Below are 18,479 nucleotides of genomic sequence, written 5' to 3'. Positions count from 1 at the left end.
TTGAAGAAGCATAAAAATATCCTAGCTGATAAACTATTTGTTTTTGAAATTGAAATAGCTGAATATTTTGTTTATTCCTACAGCAAATTGTGTGTTGATTTTGTGATGTTTTGTGTTATCCATTGAACTGTTCTGTGTGTTCTTAATTTGTCTCCTGTTGCGCTCTGTTCCATGATCTACCTTTGTTTTTTAACCATATGCATTAAATTACACATATGCTGCTTAAATGAAATTTGCTATAAACGATGCCTAATTTTATGAAAGATATGACAAACTTTCCAAGATTTCTTTAATATAAATCAGAATTATATTGTATTCTCTTTTCAAAAACATTCAGCTTTTTAAATTTCTGTCAAATACTTTTCATTCACAGACGTTTTTTACATATACACCAATTTAGTCTATAGGGGATAGCTTTATTTTACATTTGATGAGATATGAAAAATAACACAACAAGCAAATATTTAAAATGTATGTCAGAATGTCTGTGTGCATGCCAGTAAAAGAATGATATGAAAATTTATACAATAATTCAAGTCTAAATATAAAATTTATCAATCTATCCTCGATACCCTAAAATCCGCTATACCCTAAAGCACTGTACCAAAGTGTATCCTCCCTTTCACTCTCAACAGGTTTTTTTTTTTACGAAGGTAAAACAAGGTTTTTCGAACGTAAAACTAGGTTTTTCGAAAACAAACCAATATTTTCGAGCGAAAACAGGATAACACCGTAAACCATAGTTCATGCTCGTAAACCGAAGTTCATGGTCGTAAACATAGGATAACGACCGTAAACATAGGATAACGAACAGAATTCATAGTTCACCCGAGAAACCTAGTTTATATTAGGATTATAAAACCTACGAATCTCGGGCTTGAACATGGGTTTACTTACGGCCCTGAATCTATTTTTACGACTGTGAACCATAGTTTACGGACGTGAACCTATGTTTATGACAGTGAACCTATGTTTACAACCGTGAACTTTGGTATACAAGCATCAACCTAGGTTTATGTTCAATAACCGAGGTTTGTCGAAGAAAACTATAATTTTCGGTCATAAACATAGGTTCAAGTTAGTAAACTATGGTTCACGCTCGTGAACCCAGGTTCACACCTCTAAACATTAGTTCTTGCTCAATCGAATGTAAACTTAGTTTCAAGAGCGTAAACTTAAGTTTATGCCAGTTATCCTATGTTTTCGCTCGAAAATGTAAGTTAGTATTCTATAATCCTAGTTTTTCGACCAAGAATGTAATTATTGGATAATTGGCTTGCCGTGAACCTATGTTTACAACCATGAACTTTGGTTTACGGGCGTGAACCATAGTTTACAAACATGAACCTAGGATAATGTTCCGTAAACAAGGTTTCTCGAACAAAACTGATTTTCGGTTGTTACCCTATGTTCACGAGGTTCACACCCTATGTTCACGAGCTAAACCTATGTTTACGGCCGAAACCCCATGTTCAAGGTCGTAAACCCATGTTCACGGTTGTTAACATAGGTTAAGGTGCGTAAACTATAGTTTACGCTCGTGAACCCAGGTTTACGTCAGTAAATATAGGTTCATACTTGTGAACTTAGGATAACGACCAAAATTCACAATTCTGTCAGGAAACCTAGTTTATAAAACGTAAGCCTGGGCCCGTTATGTTTTTCCTCGAAAATAAAGGTTGGTATCCAAAAAACCTGGTTTTACGTTTGTAAAACCTAGTGTATCCATCGTTAATCCTAGTTTTTCAGACCGTGAACCTGGGTTCACATAATTATTGGACAGTTGGCGTGCCATAGACGCTCCCGTTGCAGAAGCTTCCCTGGTTCTTTTAATTTTGAACTTGCCTTGTGTAAAGCATCTATACATAGGACTGTTATCCCAATGTTGGTAATTTTTGAAGGAGTGGGGGCTTAAACTTTGGACCTCTGGTTTCTTAGTCAAACAGTGTTACCATTGGACCACTGCATCCACTCTCGCAGTTTCAGATTCGAGCATTTCAAGTGGTCCGACGACCCAGGATAACCTGTCTGACTGATTGGAAGCTCGTCTGACCGGATGTTATGAAAAATGAACATGTGCATTAGAAAACTGAGTCGCAAAAACACTTTGGCCATAGCAAAAAAACAACCCACTCCTTATCATATCAGACATATGGTCAGATGGACGATCCTCGATTTCGGACTTAAGTCATTATATTTTGCCGGACAAGTCAGACTGTCCGACGGGACTGCTCTTAGATGAATAAATGGTCTGTAGGCTAACTATTCACTTCCATTTTATATTCATGATGACAGTTTAAAACTAATGATTTTTTAATATTTACATTGAAAATTTATCTATGGCTTTAAATAAATATTTCCAGAGTATTTCAGTATTGTATATATATTTATATTACCTTTAAGATTAATGTAAAATTTTGAACATATATCTAAAATACGCTTAAAAGAAACACTTATTTTCCAGTGTCACTGGCACAAGGTCGCTCCAGGAGAGAGAAGAAAGACAAGGGAGGGAAATTGGCAGCACTTGCAAGATTGAAGGAAGTAAAGTCAAAAGGTGGAAAGAACAAGTATGATGTAGGTATAGTGCGGTAGTTACTGCAGTTTTTAGTCACTTTCTCCTGCATTTAATTGATGTAATCACAAAGAAAAAACTTGTTTCCATTCAAGAAGGATAAATCTAGGATCGTGAAGTGGATACATTGCTATATCTGATTTTGGTCTGCATTATTTCAGTTTATTTTCGTTTAATATAATTTTTGCATGTGATAATAAAATACAGAAGAAATGGTACAGTTTGCATAGTGTTTGATCCACAGTTTATTTTATTACCATACTGACTTCATGGACTAAGGATTGAAAAAGTCAGAATTAATAGCTGTGTATGGTGACACTTTTTCACACAAAGTTACCAACAGTGCAAGTCAGAAACATTAACTTGCTTGCACAGGCTGCCTTGAGAAGTTGTATCTACAAAACTAATTTTAAAAAAGTTTCCCGTTACTACATCCCAGCAGTTTTGCGGACAATAAGTGAAGACTAAAGAGTACTTCTGTTTCTAGCCTTGAGTTTCCCTATTTGTAGGGGTGGGTATTGCCACGAAAATTGGTATTGCGATATATTGCAATATTGTATGTGGATATTGCAATATACTACGATATATTGTACCAGTTATTTTATGAACAAAAACATGACGAATCCTACTGTTTTTTTTTTCAAATTTATTCAATTAAAAATGAGTAAAATGACTAGTATCAACAACACGAGTGTTTGCTCGACCTTCGCAATAAATAAAAATACCAGTAAACAAAAAACTCCGATTACCGGATATTCAAAAGCGAAAGTAGACTGCGTCAAAATGTTATTTAGTTTATTGTGCGGCACTACATTCGGTTTACGATACAGTCATATAACACAGGTTGCTCAAATCACCGATTATAAACGAGGAAAGTGGTATAACTGTTGTATGAATAATAAATTCTAGTTGATAGAAAAATTACTAAAGTGTCGCTGACAAATACGAAATTATATTTATCTAAATTTTCTTATTGGTTTTATTATGTGGAATTGGGTCCGTAAAATAGCTGTAAACCAGTCTGCTACCTGCACCGGAAATGAAAGGAGAAAAATCAAAACAAAGTTGAATCGTGCTGGCAAGAAAAGGATTTTTTTTGTGAATCTTCTTGGTTTACGTTAGTGTTACTTAATGTTATAAAATAACCGGTATTCGAAAATCATATCGCAATATCGTATCGTCGGAAAAAACATCGCAATAACCGGTCTACCGCGGTATATCGCCCACCCCTACCTATTTGGTACCTGGTTTTCATGATTGTTGATCTGTTGGCTGGTTTATTGGACAGCTGGTTATTGTATTGCAGAAAGATGAGGAAGATGATGTTTATGAGATGGTGGATGAAGACGAGTACTCGAAAATTGTCCGTAAGCGTCAGGAAGAAGACTGGATTGTGGATGATGGTAAGGTTATAGACCTTGCAGCAATTTTTTTCCCTTCTTTGTAAAGTACTGGCAGGGTTCTCGCCAGGCTATTATCGCCTGTCGCGTGCGACATGCCTTCAGACTTTGAGTTGTATATTCGACATCCTTTATTTCCCCCGTCATCCCTTAATTGAAGAAGCGTCTTGTCATAAAATCATCCCAGTAAACACCCCGCTTAATCCGATAGTGTATTCGAAAAGCTTCCACGTGCTTACCCGATAGTTTAAGTAAAGCGATGCCAGTTAAGATAGCCGATAAACCAATGACAGCTGCCTATGTGGAACGTGTGATGTAAATTTCATCGTAGCTCCGCCTTAAAATCCTTTGACAGGCGGTATCTTGTGATGTGTACATGAAAGTGACTGTGACCTCCGTGCATTATTTCATCACGAACGGACACTTTGGTAGAACCACCGACCTTCCGTAAGCCAGCTGGATGGCTTCCTCACATGAAGAGTGAGGCTCGAACCCACATTGATGAGGGGCAAGTGATTTGAAGTCAGCGACCTTAACCACTCGGCCACTGAGGCCCCGGTCACAATTTTAGAATCCCCCCCCCCCCCCCCCCCCCCCCCCCAGCCACGCCAAAAGAAATCGGGCATTGATCCAAAATGGAAACCAGCGTTTCCCTGGATGACAGTCTCAGATTGTGTTGTTTTATGTACAACAAACAATGGACATTTTCAAAAACTTAAAAATGGATAAGTTTTCAGCAAATAAACTCCACAGGATATATAAATAGAAGACATAAACTTTAAACAAATAGATCTGTGTGCAGTGCTGAAATTGTGTTGTTTTATGTACAATAAATAGTAAATGAACATTTTTAGCAACTTAAAATTGATAAACTTTTAATTGTCATTCAGCAAATAAACTCCATAGGATTTTTTATGACCCAATATCTTTATTTGTTCTTGTTGTGCATGTAAATAATGCTTATTAATCACTGAAAATACCACTATGTTTTTCACTCTGAAATGCACCAGAATGCACCAAAACGAGTTGTAGTAACACAAAATTTTCTGGGGTGACCCCCATACCCCCCAGCCGGAGGGGTCACCCCTCCCGCACCCACCCCTTTGTTCGTCAAAAAATATCCTTCTGCAACATGCCTTCACAAAATCCTGGTTAGAACCCTGACTGGTAAAAGGATCTTTTCCCAATTTAAAAAGTGATTTTTTTCCCAATTTCCATAAAAAAATCCCCCAAAGACAAAGGAAAACAGTCAAATTCATAAGTTATTTGGAAATTTATTGACTTGTAGGCAAAACAGATCCTTACTTTGCAAATACTAATGATTGCTTGCAATTTTATAAGTATCTGGTGCTTTTATTACTGTTGATTAGAAAAACAGAATGACACATACAGTTTCCAAATTGAGAAAGAATGCAGCGATTTTTCCCAATTCATTCGGTACTGGACCTTTTCTCAGTGACCAAAAAGCTCACTGCCTTGTTCACTTTTTTACTGGTAAAAATAAATTTGGTTGCATATTTTGGATTATGAAAAATTTGTATGAACTTTTAAATGAAGATGAATTGTATAAAAGAAAAAACATTTGATCAAGTGTCAGTATATACTATAAAGTTATTATATTTGAAACGTGTTTGTGCCGTCTGAAAGGTACAATTTAATCAAAACTCTGTGTGTGTGTGTCAAAACCTAGTAAAAACATAACAAAAACAAGTCCATTACATAAATAGTGTGTTGTGCAGATTTTGCTAATGAAGAAATTCTGTTTGTAGATGGAAGTGGCTATGTGGAAGATGGTAGGGAGATATTTGATGAAGAACTGAATGATGACCAGTTTGCTAAACCAGATAGTAAGCATTATTGTTGATTTCTTAAAAGTTACATGTCTTATTTTAATTAGTGAAATAAGTCATTTCACAATATAATTTGCAATTTTGTTTTCTCCTCATTTGCTGTTATAAATATTGAGTTTTAAGAGTTCAAAGACCAGGGCTTTTTCCCCCTATAAATCTGTGCCTCCGATAATAGGAGGCAGTCCCAAAGCAAAAAAATGGTGTTTTTTTTTTTCCAATTCTGAACTTAGAATTCAAAAAGACCAGAAATTGCACAGAGCTAAAGCCTTTTCACTTGGTCCAAGGATGCTTTTGAAGGTCCAACAGTCTACTTTCCCAGTATCAGAGCAGCATGGGGTATTAATCACAGTTAGTGATAAGTCTAGTTTTATTTATACAGAGAAAAAGGAAGCAGAAAAGAAGAAAAAGAATCCCAACATTATGAGACCAGGTGCAAAACCAAAACAGAGCATTAAATCCATGTTCATGGCACAAGCAGCTACAGGCAAAAGAAAACCAGAGGTGATTTAAATCATACAGATTTTTTAATTTTCAAGGAAAAAAATTATGTTTAACCTGAACAAAATATTAGTACTCTGCTTGTAAAAGCATTGCAACTTGTCTGATCAAAAACATGTCGTAAAGAGTTAAATGCTCATGTTGTTGTTACAATGTTTTGTATGTTGTTGTTCTGATGTTTTGCAGGAAGTAATGGAAAATGAACAGGTGCGTAAGAAAACTGCTTTGTGAAAAACACTTGAGCGGTAGAAAAAACTGACCCCCTCCATACTGTATTGGAAATATGGTCTGATGCCCCGACCCTCCACTTTGGACCTAGCCAATTTTTGTCGGACATGTCAGATGGGATTTTTGCAATGCCTGTCATTGGTATAATGATGTTAAGATTACACAGGTTGAAGGCTTAAGCTGAATTGGTAATTATAATTGCCATGTAAATTGTTTTACAGAAAGATGTAAGTTTGAAAGGAGATGAACTGCTTGGAGATTTGATGAATGAGCTTCACAGTGGACCATCTGAAATGGGGATACCAAAACCGGTGAAACTTACAAAGAGGCCTTTAGTTCAACAGCCAGCAAGGTATCTACTAAACTAAACTAGAAGTAAAGAACTTTGATCTAGTATTGCATAACACTGGTTTTATGCTTACACTCACAAAATTTAGTGCTTTTCTCTATATGACCATTTTGTGTCGATTCGCTGTAAAACCCAACTCACTCTCTGTTAAAACACTCTTAGGCTAGAATGACGTCATGTTGACATGCGATGACGTCAATGTTTTTGTTGCGACCAAGAAAGAGCGCTTCTGTATTTTATCTACTGTTTTAGATTAAGGGCATATTAGAATCAAAATAATTTATACCCAAACCATGTTTCAACACTATACACTCCGGCCCTCGTGAAATCATCACGCCCGACGTATAACCAACCATCATGCATACATAGTGTTAAAACACTCCTTTGCTATTAATTATTTCTTAGTTGAAAAATGAAATGGAAATGAATGGCTTCCATGTCTTCAACTCTCAGTTTTGACTGCTGTAAATGCACATTTTTGAGGACGTTTTACAGTACTGTAGAACAAATTTATGATTAGAAATTTCTTATACGTGTACTAGCAAAAAATATGAATGCAAAAAGAGAAGTTTTGTTGTAGCTCTATTAAATTTTGTCTCAAAAATGTTACGAAGAAATAAGGACAAGACAGTGTCGTAATTGAAAGTCTTGATTGTGTTTGACAAGTTCTGAGTAATGTATGTAATGATTTTTTAAAACGTTAAACTAAGTCATTTTTAATCAGTTTGTTGACGATGCAGTAGCAGTTGTATTTAATGTGTATTCATACTACTTTATAATCTGTTTTAGCTTTTGGCATTGAATATATTATACTGTTTAACCATAAATATTTGTTGAAGGACTAATTTTTGTGGATTTTCTAGTTGTCAAGTTCCCAGTCTTTTATCTTGGTAAGTGGATAATACACAAATTGATATACTAATAAAACAACCGTTACAGCAAAACCAGGAAATTTTATACCTACAAAATAAAATGTTTGAACAGAATTCAATCTGTTGATTTCAGATCTCCACATATGCCATTCAGTACAGCAAAACCTGTCAGACTGCCACCAAAACCAGTCTCAAGTGGTGAAAACACTTTCAAAGTGAAGGTAACTGTATGTCTTAGCTTATTGAAAAATAAGTGAAAAAATGTTGGATTTGATACTGGAATGGGGGCTTTCTCGGCCAAGTGGTTAAAGTCACTGACATAATCACTTGCCCTCTCAGATATGTTCCAAACCTCACTTTTGTTTAAGAATTTTTTATGTGAGGAAGTCATCCAGTTGGATATATGAAAGGTTGGTGGTTCTACCCAGGTGCCTGCCCATGCTGAAACAGTGCCCTGAGGGACGCCAAGAATCTTCCTCCATCGCCAGAAGCTGGAAAATTGCCATGTGACCAACATTTTTGTCATTGTAACTCTTATCCCTACAAAAGCAAATCTAAATAGTGGTACAGGGGTAAATAGACTGTTAAGTGTATACTGTGAGGCATATAATCGCTAACTCGGCATATGTACAAAAATTCTTGTGAAAGTTTGTGTTATCATTATTATAAAAAATCCTATATGTCTCACAGGTTGGCAATATAAAAAATGTTTTACCATGTTAGTCTGTTCCCATTTCAGAAAATGAAAATTTCAACTTGCTGAAAGTATCAAATTTTGTCAAAGTAATACAAGAAAGTAGGGGCGTTACCTGAGCAACAGTTTTCTCATTTCCTTAACATGGTGTGCTAGTCAGAAATACAGGTAACTGTACACTGATCCTAGTTAAGTCATATTGAAAGAACTTTCCTTGCAGTATATTCCAAATGAATGCGTTTTTGCTTAAATTGTTACAGGGCTTGCCGAGGCCAGTGATCAAGACGGAGCCGATGGAGGACACTCCACAGATAGAAGAATATGACAGTCAGGCAAGTCCTATGGTAGAAGATGAGAAAGAAAATATAAAAGACACTATGGAAGGTAAAATATTCTCCAAGTCACAGTTTTGGGAAATCATTTATATTCATGGTGAACTAACTTTTCAGAGATTTTGTGGTTGTGTCTGTAAATGAAATTTAGTCCCAACGAAAAGAAATTTTTTTATTTTAACTTGTCTTTAAGCTTTTTAAAAATCTAATCTTTCACGATATAGCCACTTTGGCAAATCCACAAACTTACATGTGAACAACATTAAATGTTTTCACTGTTCAATTAAGTTCCAATGAATAAGAAATATTCTCATTCATTTTGTAAATTTAGGATTGAAATCCATGAACTCCTGTGTATACCCAAAAAATAGTTGTTCTAAGCAAAACCACAAAAATTTGTGGTAACAAATTTAAAAATATTTAACAGTATTTGTAAAGACTTGCATACACGTCTTTGTATAAAGACTGGTAATTTCAAGTAACTGTGAAAAAAACAAACTTTTTTCCAGATGTCTCTGGAATGGAGTTCCAGGATGACGACTTTGATGAGGAAGTTGCAGATATAAAACCAGTCCAGGTGAAACAGGAACCAGGCGTGATCAAACAAGAACCAGTCATTAAGCAGGAACCAATGACCAATATTAAAGTGAAGTCTGAAAAGATGTAAATATTGAATGACAATTTTTTCTTTGTCTCGGTTACAAACCAGAAAATAAATTTTCAACAACCCTGAAAAATATGTTTGTAAAACAAGAGATGATTTATATTGCATAGTTTTAAGTTACCATGTCATGTGAATATATGATTGATGAAAAGTAACTTCATTGACCATTACTCAAGGGCACAACTTGTCTGCACACTTAAGTAGAAAGCGTATGGCATGTGTAACTTGCTTTAGTATACGTCCTGTAGAAGTGCAGTTATTTATAAAAAATACATAAAAATGAAAATCGAGTTCATCTAAAATCATTATGATGGCATTAGCTAGGTGCTTGATAGTCACAAGATTTCATAATGCTCCTTTTATTACCAGACTTAAAAACTGATGCATTATGAGTAATACAGTATGATAAGACACTTTTTTAGCGAATTGAAGAACATGTACAATCTGCCGGAAGATTTGTAATAGTTGTAAGCAGCTCTCCTGCAGAACATCTTGTTTTCAAAGAATTTGTCGAGTCCAGTGTGCCATGACATTTAAAATTCAGTACCTTCTGTGTCATACATGGTCATTAGGGATGTGCTGGTTAATCATGAATGAATGGTCAATGACGTGATCATTGTTGAAAACTTCCGTCGTTGACATCCTTATAATGCCTCAAAAATAAACTCAGTTCCGAAGATATGCTATGTTTTAATAGCTATTTAAATAATGTGTAAAATGATGTCTTACTAGACAGACTTTTGAGTAAGGGAAAATCCTGGGCATAGTATGTTCAGAATTATTATAATTATTTCCTTTCATCGAAAAGTTTAGCTTTGTCATCTCAATTCGCCCAAAGTTGATGCATCTCATTTTCATCATGATTAATCAATGACCGGTTTTTTTTTTTTTTTACTGAGAAATCAATGCAGAAATTTTGACGTATTCCCGACACTAATAATCAGGAATTAAGAAATAATATTTTGAAGGTCCATTGAGTCCGTAACAACAGGATGGGACAGTTTCCAGGACAATAGCTCAGCTAGCCAATCAGATGTTCAAGTAGATACCTCTCAGATTCCCATGGTAACTAAAGAAAATGGTGAACAGGTGCTGCGATTCTATTGGTTAGATGCTTATGAGGACCAATACAAACATCCAGGTTAGTAAGTTGTAGAAAAAGTTTAACACTGCTGCTGCTGGGGTTTCTTAAGCAGAATTGTTTAGGCTGCTGAATTGGAACTCTGGGTGAGAATGTGTTCATGCAAGGAAGCTATCCATCTGAAGTATGTACGTTTTTTTTTATCCAGATGCACGCCAATAACAGAAAATTTGTTTCTTTTCCATTATTATTTATGAAATATTCCTGTATCTTGACTTTAAGTTGTGTTGTGTCTTTGTGACCTAAAACATGTAAAACTGTTTAAAAAGATATGTGAACATTAAGGCAGAATCTTCCCACATGTTTGTGCGAAAAAAAATCTGCAAGACTTTGCCTCATTTGATACTGAGACTTGTATACTTCCTCTTTGATTTTCAATGAAAAATATTTTGCACTTACTGTTAGACTACCATATAATTGCTGAAATCTAATAAACCTGTGTAAATATAAGAACTGATTCAGAAATGGCTGCAACACTGGTATTTGCTACAGGACTTTTCCGCTTTCTGTAATAGGTTTCTTCCCATCAGAAAAATTTCTTCAAATTTTTCAGAAAATTTATTCCTCTTTGTAGAAATACCAAACATGATCGCTTTGCATTGGTCAGATATTTGAATATGATGTTGAGTGTACAAGCCTTAACAGGTCTTTGTTATTTTCAGGAATTGTGCATTTATTTGGCAAAGTTTGGGTAGAAGAAGCCAAAGTGCATGTAAGCTGTTGTGTCACAGTGAAGAATATAGAAAAACGCCTATTTATTTTACCAAGACCTACGGTAAGTTCTTGTTATATTGACAGTGCTTGTGAGGCACTGGTGTTGGTTTAAGCTTGGCACAGTTTTTCTGTAATGCAATCCAGCTGGCTGGCATGCAAGGGCTGTTGTGTCTAAGTACCCATCCCAGTCTGAATTAAGATCATTAGGACATTCAGGGTTTTACTCGTAACATGTAACTGGAAGGTTGATCATGGTTATAAATGTGACTCTAAACCTGTATATGATAAAAAAGTGAACTGATACAACAAGTTACTTTCGTTTTCCATAGCTGTTTTAAGAAATGACTGGATTTGAGAATTTGTCTGTAATATTTGAAGCTTCAGAAGATGAAGGGAAGGAAAAATATAATTTGCGAAGCAGTTCACATTGCCTACGGCAAATGGAATTTACAGTTATGATATATGACCTGTCTGATGACACTGCAGCAAATGGAACACTGGAAATTACATGAGAATTTACAAAAAATTTGTTGGGATCACATAAAATCCTGGGTAAGTCGAGCATTTGCTCAAACTCTTGCGCTCTGAGGGAAATTGCTTGGTGCCTGTTATATTGCTTGTTTTAGCCTTGACCCCCAAGCAATGCACGGTTAACATTGTTCCACTGTTGTTAAATATTACAGTTTTTCCACCAGTTCTTCGTTTGCACATTGAAAGGTATTGAAGTTATTTCTTTGATAAATACTACTGGCTTTGATTTTATTATGCAGCTTTAACATTTCAGAGAATGTGTATGAAGACGAACACAGATACAGGGTTTGAGGTTGGAATGGTTGATGTATATACAGAGTTTAGTGAGAAAATTGTAGACAAATATAGAATTGGCAAGTTCAAAACAAAGGTACAATCTGTTCAGATACAAATTATATTATCAGTTAATCGTTTGAGCAAAAATGGTTTGTTTAGCATCTGCTCATACATTATGGACCATGAAGTTAAGTTTGCCAGGAAGCTCATTAGATCGAGCAAGATTATAGGAAATCCTGAGTTTGATCCCTTAGTGAGGCAGATACTCCCCATACCCACCACTGATTTATATGGGAGTGGGTCGTCCTGGCCAAGTGGTTAATCATTTGTTTTAGGCTGATATGGGTTTTACACCTCGCTGAGGGTTTAGGCGTCCAGCTTGCTTACTGAAGGTTGGTGATTCTACCCATGCCCAGAGGGGCAACTGGGGTCTTCCTCCATAAAAAAATAAAGAAGTCGCTATTGGACCTTATTTAAGTATGTTACTGAAAACCCAACGAAAAAAAAAGGAAAAAGGCAGTTTTCAGTTTCTTCAGTATGTAGAACAATCTGGAACCCAGGAACACTAGTTGTGTAATACTGTTGAAAAAATGGTATAAACCCTGCATAAAATATAAAGCATGTAATGGGTACTGATAAGGCATCCAGGAACACTGGTTAGGTTAATTGCCCTATATTGCAGAACTGAATTAGTGTTAAAATCTGCAGTCAACTCAAAACTAACAAATCATTACTCTTGACTCTTGCAGAAAGAAGTGCTGTGAAGTAAATTTATTAAAATAAGTATTGTCAGAATTCTGAAATAGTACATTCTGAAATTTCGATTTTAGCCGACGTCGAAGTTCTACGCTTTTGAAATAGCTGATGTTCCGGCTGAATGTGACTATCTAGAGGTTAGATATGAGGTAAGACTTGTAATTATTTGTGTCACAGGATGCTGTAGCTCTATTAATAGTTCTGATTTAAAAGGTTTAGTCCTATCCATTTCTTAAATTGAAAGTCTTTTTAAATGAACTTGTAAAAACAATACGCCCAAACTTTTATTGAATGAATTTCTTAAGTGTTAGGTGCAACAGGGTTTGCACAGACCTTGAAAAGTCCTTTAATTTGATGCTAGTTATTGAAAACTTCTTGAAAATTATTAAAACCATAAGAAAAACATGAAAAAGGAATTGAATTTAAACAAGTATTGCTTGAACTTTATCTTGAATCCATTTAAATTTAAAAAGCTATTTAACTTTTATTAATCATTTACAAGTTGGAAGACGACTTGCTTTTTGAATATACATGTACCGTTTCTTTCAAGAAAAAAAGTAATTTTTAAGTTTTTAGGGTGTCAAGTTTTGACTAAGGTGTAAGCGGACTAAATTATGCTGATTTTAAGAAAAGTTACTTCACACTAATTGCAGGCAGATGGGCCGACATTGCCAATAGATCTGAAAGGAGAAACCTTTAGCCATGTTTTTGGTACAAACACTTCAAGGTAATGGCTGTTGTGATAAAATGGTGTTTGTAGAACATAGTTTAGTGTATACTAACTTGTTTTAGCTTGATTGTGATGAAAGCTTCAAGTCGATTTGAACCACTTTCTAGTCCACTTCCTGGAAAAAAAAAGTACTGGTGTAATGTTAGAAGTCATGGTCATGACCTGAATGGGGCTTGAACACATGATCCCCGATTGAGGTGTGACCACTAGACTACCGCTTCCATTGAGCATTGGAGAAAATATACTTATTTTTCAACAACAAGTGATGAAAATTAAATAGAGTATTTCATGTTTGCTAAAAGAAAAAAAAGAAAAACTCAAATTAATAATATTCGTGGGTGACTTATTTTTGTGATTAGTTCAATCCATGGAATGAAATCCTAGTGAAAAAGTAAAATTCCTACTCATTTAATGTTCATTGTGTGAAATCAGGAATTGATATTCCCCTATAATAGCCAATTCACCCCGCAAAAAATTCTGTGCCAACAAAATTACATACTTTCTAAATTTACGGGCCTCCGTGGCCGAGTGGTTAAGATCACTGACTTCAAATAACTTTCCCCTCACAGATTTTGGTTTGAGCCTCATTCAAGGTGTTCAATTCTTCATACGAAGAAGCCGTCCAGCTGGCTTGCAGGAAGTCAATGGTTCTACCCAGGTGCTTGCTAATTATGAAATGAGGCATAGAGGGTCACCTGGGATCTTCCTCCACCATCAAAGCTGCATGTAAAGTTGCCATATGACCTATAATTGTATCGGTGTGACATAAAATGCAACTGAAAAAATACATCTATATTGAGAAAAAGTGCTTGAAATTATGTCATAACACCATTTGATACTGTCAACTAAAGAACAAACTTGCAAAGGTATTTTTGGATAGAATTTGAAATCTGATTTTTTATCAAGATTGTTTCTGTTACAGTTTGGAAAGATTGTTGATAGACAGAAAGATGAAAGGACCTGGTTGGTTAGATATAAAATGTCCACGTAAGTTACAATTTTCTTTTCTCTCTATGAACTGAAATAAAGTGCATGGAGCCAAAAAGAAGTTGTTAGATCTTTTAAGGTTTTCAGAATCCTCTAGACTTTAAATAGGTATAGTAAGGCCAGCATTTTTTAATTTTCTGGTTTACGGGAGCGCCGACCCTATTTTTTGACAAAACAAAATAAAAATAAAAGTCATTTTCAGTACTTTTATTTTCACTTTACCCATAATTGCTGCTGCCAAAAATAAAAGTTTAACTGTATGGTAGAGGTTTTTAATCTAGATCAGTAGACGCATGAAAAATGGCAGCCTGCATGAATGTAAATTGTGTGAAATTAAATTGGAAAAATATACAAGATTACAGACAATAAGCTTTGGAATGAGTTGGGAGAGATAAGTGTTGTAAACAAATTGGATCTGAGTAGAAATTACCACACCTAAAGCTCAACATTAGGAGTAATCACCTACGAAAAATGGCCTTCAGTGCTTCACTATCAAAGCTGTCCAGATGTTGAAAAATCTGGCGTATCACATGTACAAGATTTGTTGTCTGTATATTATAATTGGACAACGATCGAATTCATGTGGGACTGTCAGAAAAATACCACAATTGATAAAAAGGAAAGAAACCAAAGAAATGGCAAAATGGAAGAGCAGAAGTGAGTATCAACTTGCTAAACATATATTTTTTTTACTTTGAAGTCTTGAGGGTTAGAGAAGAAAAACTAACTAATACCACAGTTTTCAGTAGTTCTGTTTAAAAAAAGTGCAATTTCAATGTCAAATGACATGTCCCTGCAAATGCTTGACAATGATAAATGTTATAAAAGATTCAAACTAGTGGAAATAATTGGACCGTCAGATTAACGGTTGTTTAATATTTGTGACGGGCAGTCTAATCCAGTGGAGATATTGGCCATATATAAAAGATTATCTCAATATTTCCTACCATCAAATTCTAGCCAGGTACTATAACTCAAAAGATAATTATGAAACTCCGAGCAATATATTGTCATGTTCACTTAATAAAGTATACCAACAAAATCTGTAAGAAGACCCTTTGAAAGTGTGTTTGGGACAAACATTCAGACACTATTTGCCACATGTGCCTTTGACACTGAGGAACACATAATGACATATCCAGTAATAAATGTTTTTTCAGACACCTAACTTATTAATTCCAAGTCCCATCTCAGTGAAGAGTCTTATAAATCTCCGAAAATGTTGTCTGAACATCGGCTGATAAGGTTGTTATTTTGTACACATTTTACTTTTTAGCTGAACCAAAATTCAGATTGTTTTGGCTTGTCGTACAATATAGGTGGCACTGACAGTCGGCAAAATATAAAAAAATATTCAAGCCACTGAAACTTAACCAAAGCAATTTAATTTTAAAGCCAGTGTGCATAATATTTATCAATTCGTAATTTTTCATTTCTAGTATGACAATGCCTGTCTTTTAAGACTCCATCTCTAGCCAATCAATATGCATATATGCAGGATGGAGACCTGAAGTAGTCATTGCATATCCCCATTTTAAAGCAGTTTTTATTCATGTTTAAATAATAAACATTATGCAGTGGTCTTATGATATGATAATGTCAACTGTGGTATATGTATATTTAATAATGAAAAATGTTTTCACAAGTCTAGTTTTACTTCAAAATAGATACATACAAAAACACAAATAGTGCATATCCTTGGTGAATTTGAAAATGGCATTATTCATACAAGCTACACATAAAGAAAACAACAGTATACTGAGATGATGAGATATAAACCAGTTCAGAATAGGTCATTTGTGAGTGTGTATGCAATTTAAGCTTGCAAGCTTTTGCGTTAAAAACCTGAGTTATTAGATTGGGGTATGTCGTTGGTCGGGCGGGCGGGCTGGCGGCATCAAACTTGTGTTTCCGGTAAATAACTTTTGTTTCGGTAAAGATATTTGAATAAAACTTGGTATTTATGTAGCTTATATCAAGACAAAGGCTGGGATTGATTTTGGGGTTTCTGGGGTCAAGGTCACTGTTACTTAAAATAGAAAAAGGGTTTCCGGTCAATAACTTAACTTAGGATTGAGCTATCATGATGAAACTTGGTGTATAGAAAACTTATATAAAGTTGTAGCTTGGGATTGATTTTGGGGTTTCTGGGATCAACGTCAAGGTCATTGTTACTAAAAATAGGGTTAGGGTTAGCATATCTTCTACATGCATGGAGGGATTTTGATGAAAGTTGGCACAATTGTTCACCATCATGAGACGGAGTGTCATGCGCAAGAATCAGGTCTAAGGTCAAGGTCACACTTAGAGGTCAAAGGATACAAGAATGAAAACTTTGACCGGAGCATATCTTCTTCATGCATAGAGGGATTTTGATGTAACTTGGCACAATTATACACCATCATGAGACGAAGTGTCTTGCGCAGTTCCCTTCTTTAGAATTACTTCCCTTTGTAGTTACTATAAATAGCTTATATTGTAACTTTTTCATTACTAGACGTAGTGAAAAATCGAGACCACTTTTCTGTAGTACAACATGCATGTAACATCCAATTTTGAGGTGTATTTTGACCAATCTCTACCTGGTAAGGATTTCTGTGTGGACTTACAATTTTTTTTTTTTTTTTTTTTTTTTTTTTTTCTTTAAAGATTAACTTCCCTTAGTTGTTACTATAAATAACTTATATTGTAACTTTTTTATAATTGACCGTAGGGAAAAACCAAGACCACTTTTCTGTGGTACAACATAGTTGTTACTTTCTAATTTAATGTGTATTTTAAGGTATCTCTACCTGGTAAGGAGTTTTTTTGTGGACTTAGAATCATAAGAATTACAAGGATTACTAAACAACCACAAAATTAAACTTACATCTGCAAATACAGGTGCTAGAGTAAAGAAATTTGCTGTGACGGGCGTATATTGTTCTGGCACTCTTGTTTATTCTTATGAAAAGTGTTGAAAAGTGTTGAAAACCTGGTTTCGTGGCATTGCCGCGTTTCTTGTTTTCTGTGGTTTACAAAAAATAAAAAAATTGTATCCTTTTGCATGTTTTATTTTTATTTATTTGGTCGACTGCTCAAAATTGGGACTTTTATTTTTATTTTTATTTGTCCCCTGCGACCCTAATTTTTTTAAAAATCTCCCGTAAACCAGAAAATAAAAAAATGTTGGCCTAAGGAACAAACAAAAAGTTCGAATTAAAGATGCCAACATGTTTTGAAAACAGACCTGTCTTTTGAGGTCTCATAATATTGTTTAGTTTAAGTGGAAGATGCAGTATTATGCACATGTTTCATAAAGACTGATAAGTGTTTCTAAGTAATGAATTTTTCATTTTCACACTAGTTAATACTAAATAAAAATGATTAGAAAACAAAGAATTATGAAATGTGTTTTGATTTTGAACACATTTAATTCAAAGCATTTTTTTTCTGTGTAAGGTTTTATGAAGCAAAAAAAACAAAAAAAGGTTGAAATTTTACTTTTCATTATAAAAACTGTTTACCCTATTTACAGAGATAACAAATCCTCCAGTCAGTTGGTGTAAACTTGAGGTATGTCGTAATTCTTTCCCTCAGCAATAGAGACTCCTGCTTTGTCTAAGCCATTTGTAGATTGAAAATTTTCTCTCTGCTACTTTAACCTTAAAATCTGTTATTCCATCGCCAAATTGAGGATGAAACAAACATATGCGCATTGATTTTATTCCTTTTGAGATTTAAGTTCAAGTTGTAAGACTAATGATTGCTAAATTATAATGTGTAGAAAAATCTACACGCTGTTGTAACAGTGGGCATTGGCCAAGTTTATTTACAGTATATTCATTTCCATAGATAGGGTCTCTTGGCCAAGTGGTTAAGGTTGCTGACATCAAATCACTA

General features: G+C 34.9%; 1 protein-coding gene across 1 annotated transcript in view; it reads left to right on the top strand.

The window, feature by feature from the left end:
• Positions 1-2,458: 2,458 nt before the first annotated feature.
• LOC128558433 (DNA polymerase alpha catalytic subunit-like) overlaps positions 2,459-18,479 on the top strand; it is a 53,604-nt gene continuing 37,583 nt past the window's right edge. The window contains exons 1-15 of the mRNA XM_053547582.1: positions 2,459-2,577; positions 3,882-3,978; positions 5,745-5,822; positions 6,205-6,326; positions 6,773-6,903; positions 7,906-7,993; positions 8,727-8,850; positions 9,308-9,461; positions 10,431-10,603; positions 11,266-11,378; positions 12,102-12,218; positions 12,955-13,029; positions 13,534-13,607; positions 14,533-14,597; positions 18,115-18,152. Of these exons, the coding sequence (XP_053403557.1) occupies positions 3,909-3,978; positions 5,745-5,822; positions 6,205-6,326; positions 6,773-6,903; positions 7,906-7,993; positions 8,727-8,850; positions 9,308-9,461; positions 10,431-10,603; positions 11,266-11,378; positions 12,102-12,218; positions 12,955-13,029; positions 13,534-13,607; positions 14,533-14,597; positions 18,115-18,152 (1,422 nt within the window). The 5' untranslated portion in view covers positions 2,459-2,577; positions 3,882-3,908. The remainder of the gene's footprint in view (positions 2,578-3,881; positions 3,979-5,744; positions 5,823-6,204; positions 6,327-6,772; positions 6,904-7,905; positions 7,994-8,726; positions 8,851-9,307; positions 9,462-10,430; positions 10,604-11,265; positions 11,379-12,101; positions 12,219-12,954; positions 13,030-13,533; positions 13,608-14,532; positions 14,598-18,114; positions 18,153-18,479) is intronic.

This window comes from Mercenaria mercenaria, chromosome 7 (genome assembly GCF_021730395.1).
Source record: "Mercenaria mercenaria strain notata chromosome 7, MADL_Memer_1, whole genome shotgun sequence".
Lineage (NCBI taxonomy): Eukaryota > Metazoa > Mollusca > Bivalvia > Venerida > Veneridae > Mercenaria > Mercenaria mercenaria.
The sequence above is the reverse complement of the archived record's forward strand: the minus strand, read 5'-3'. Positions and strand labels throughout refer to the sequence as shown.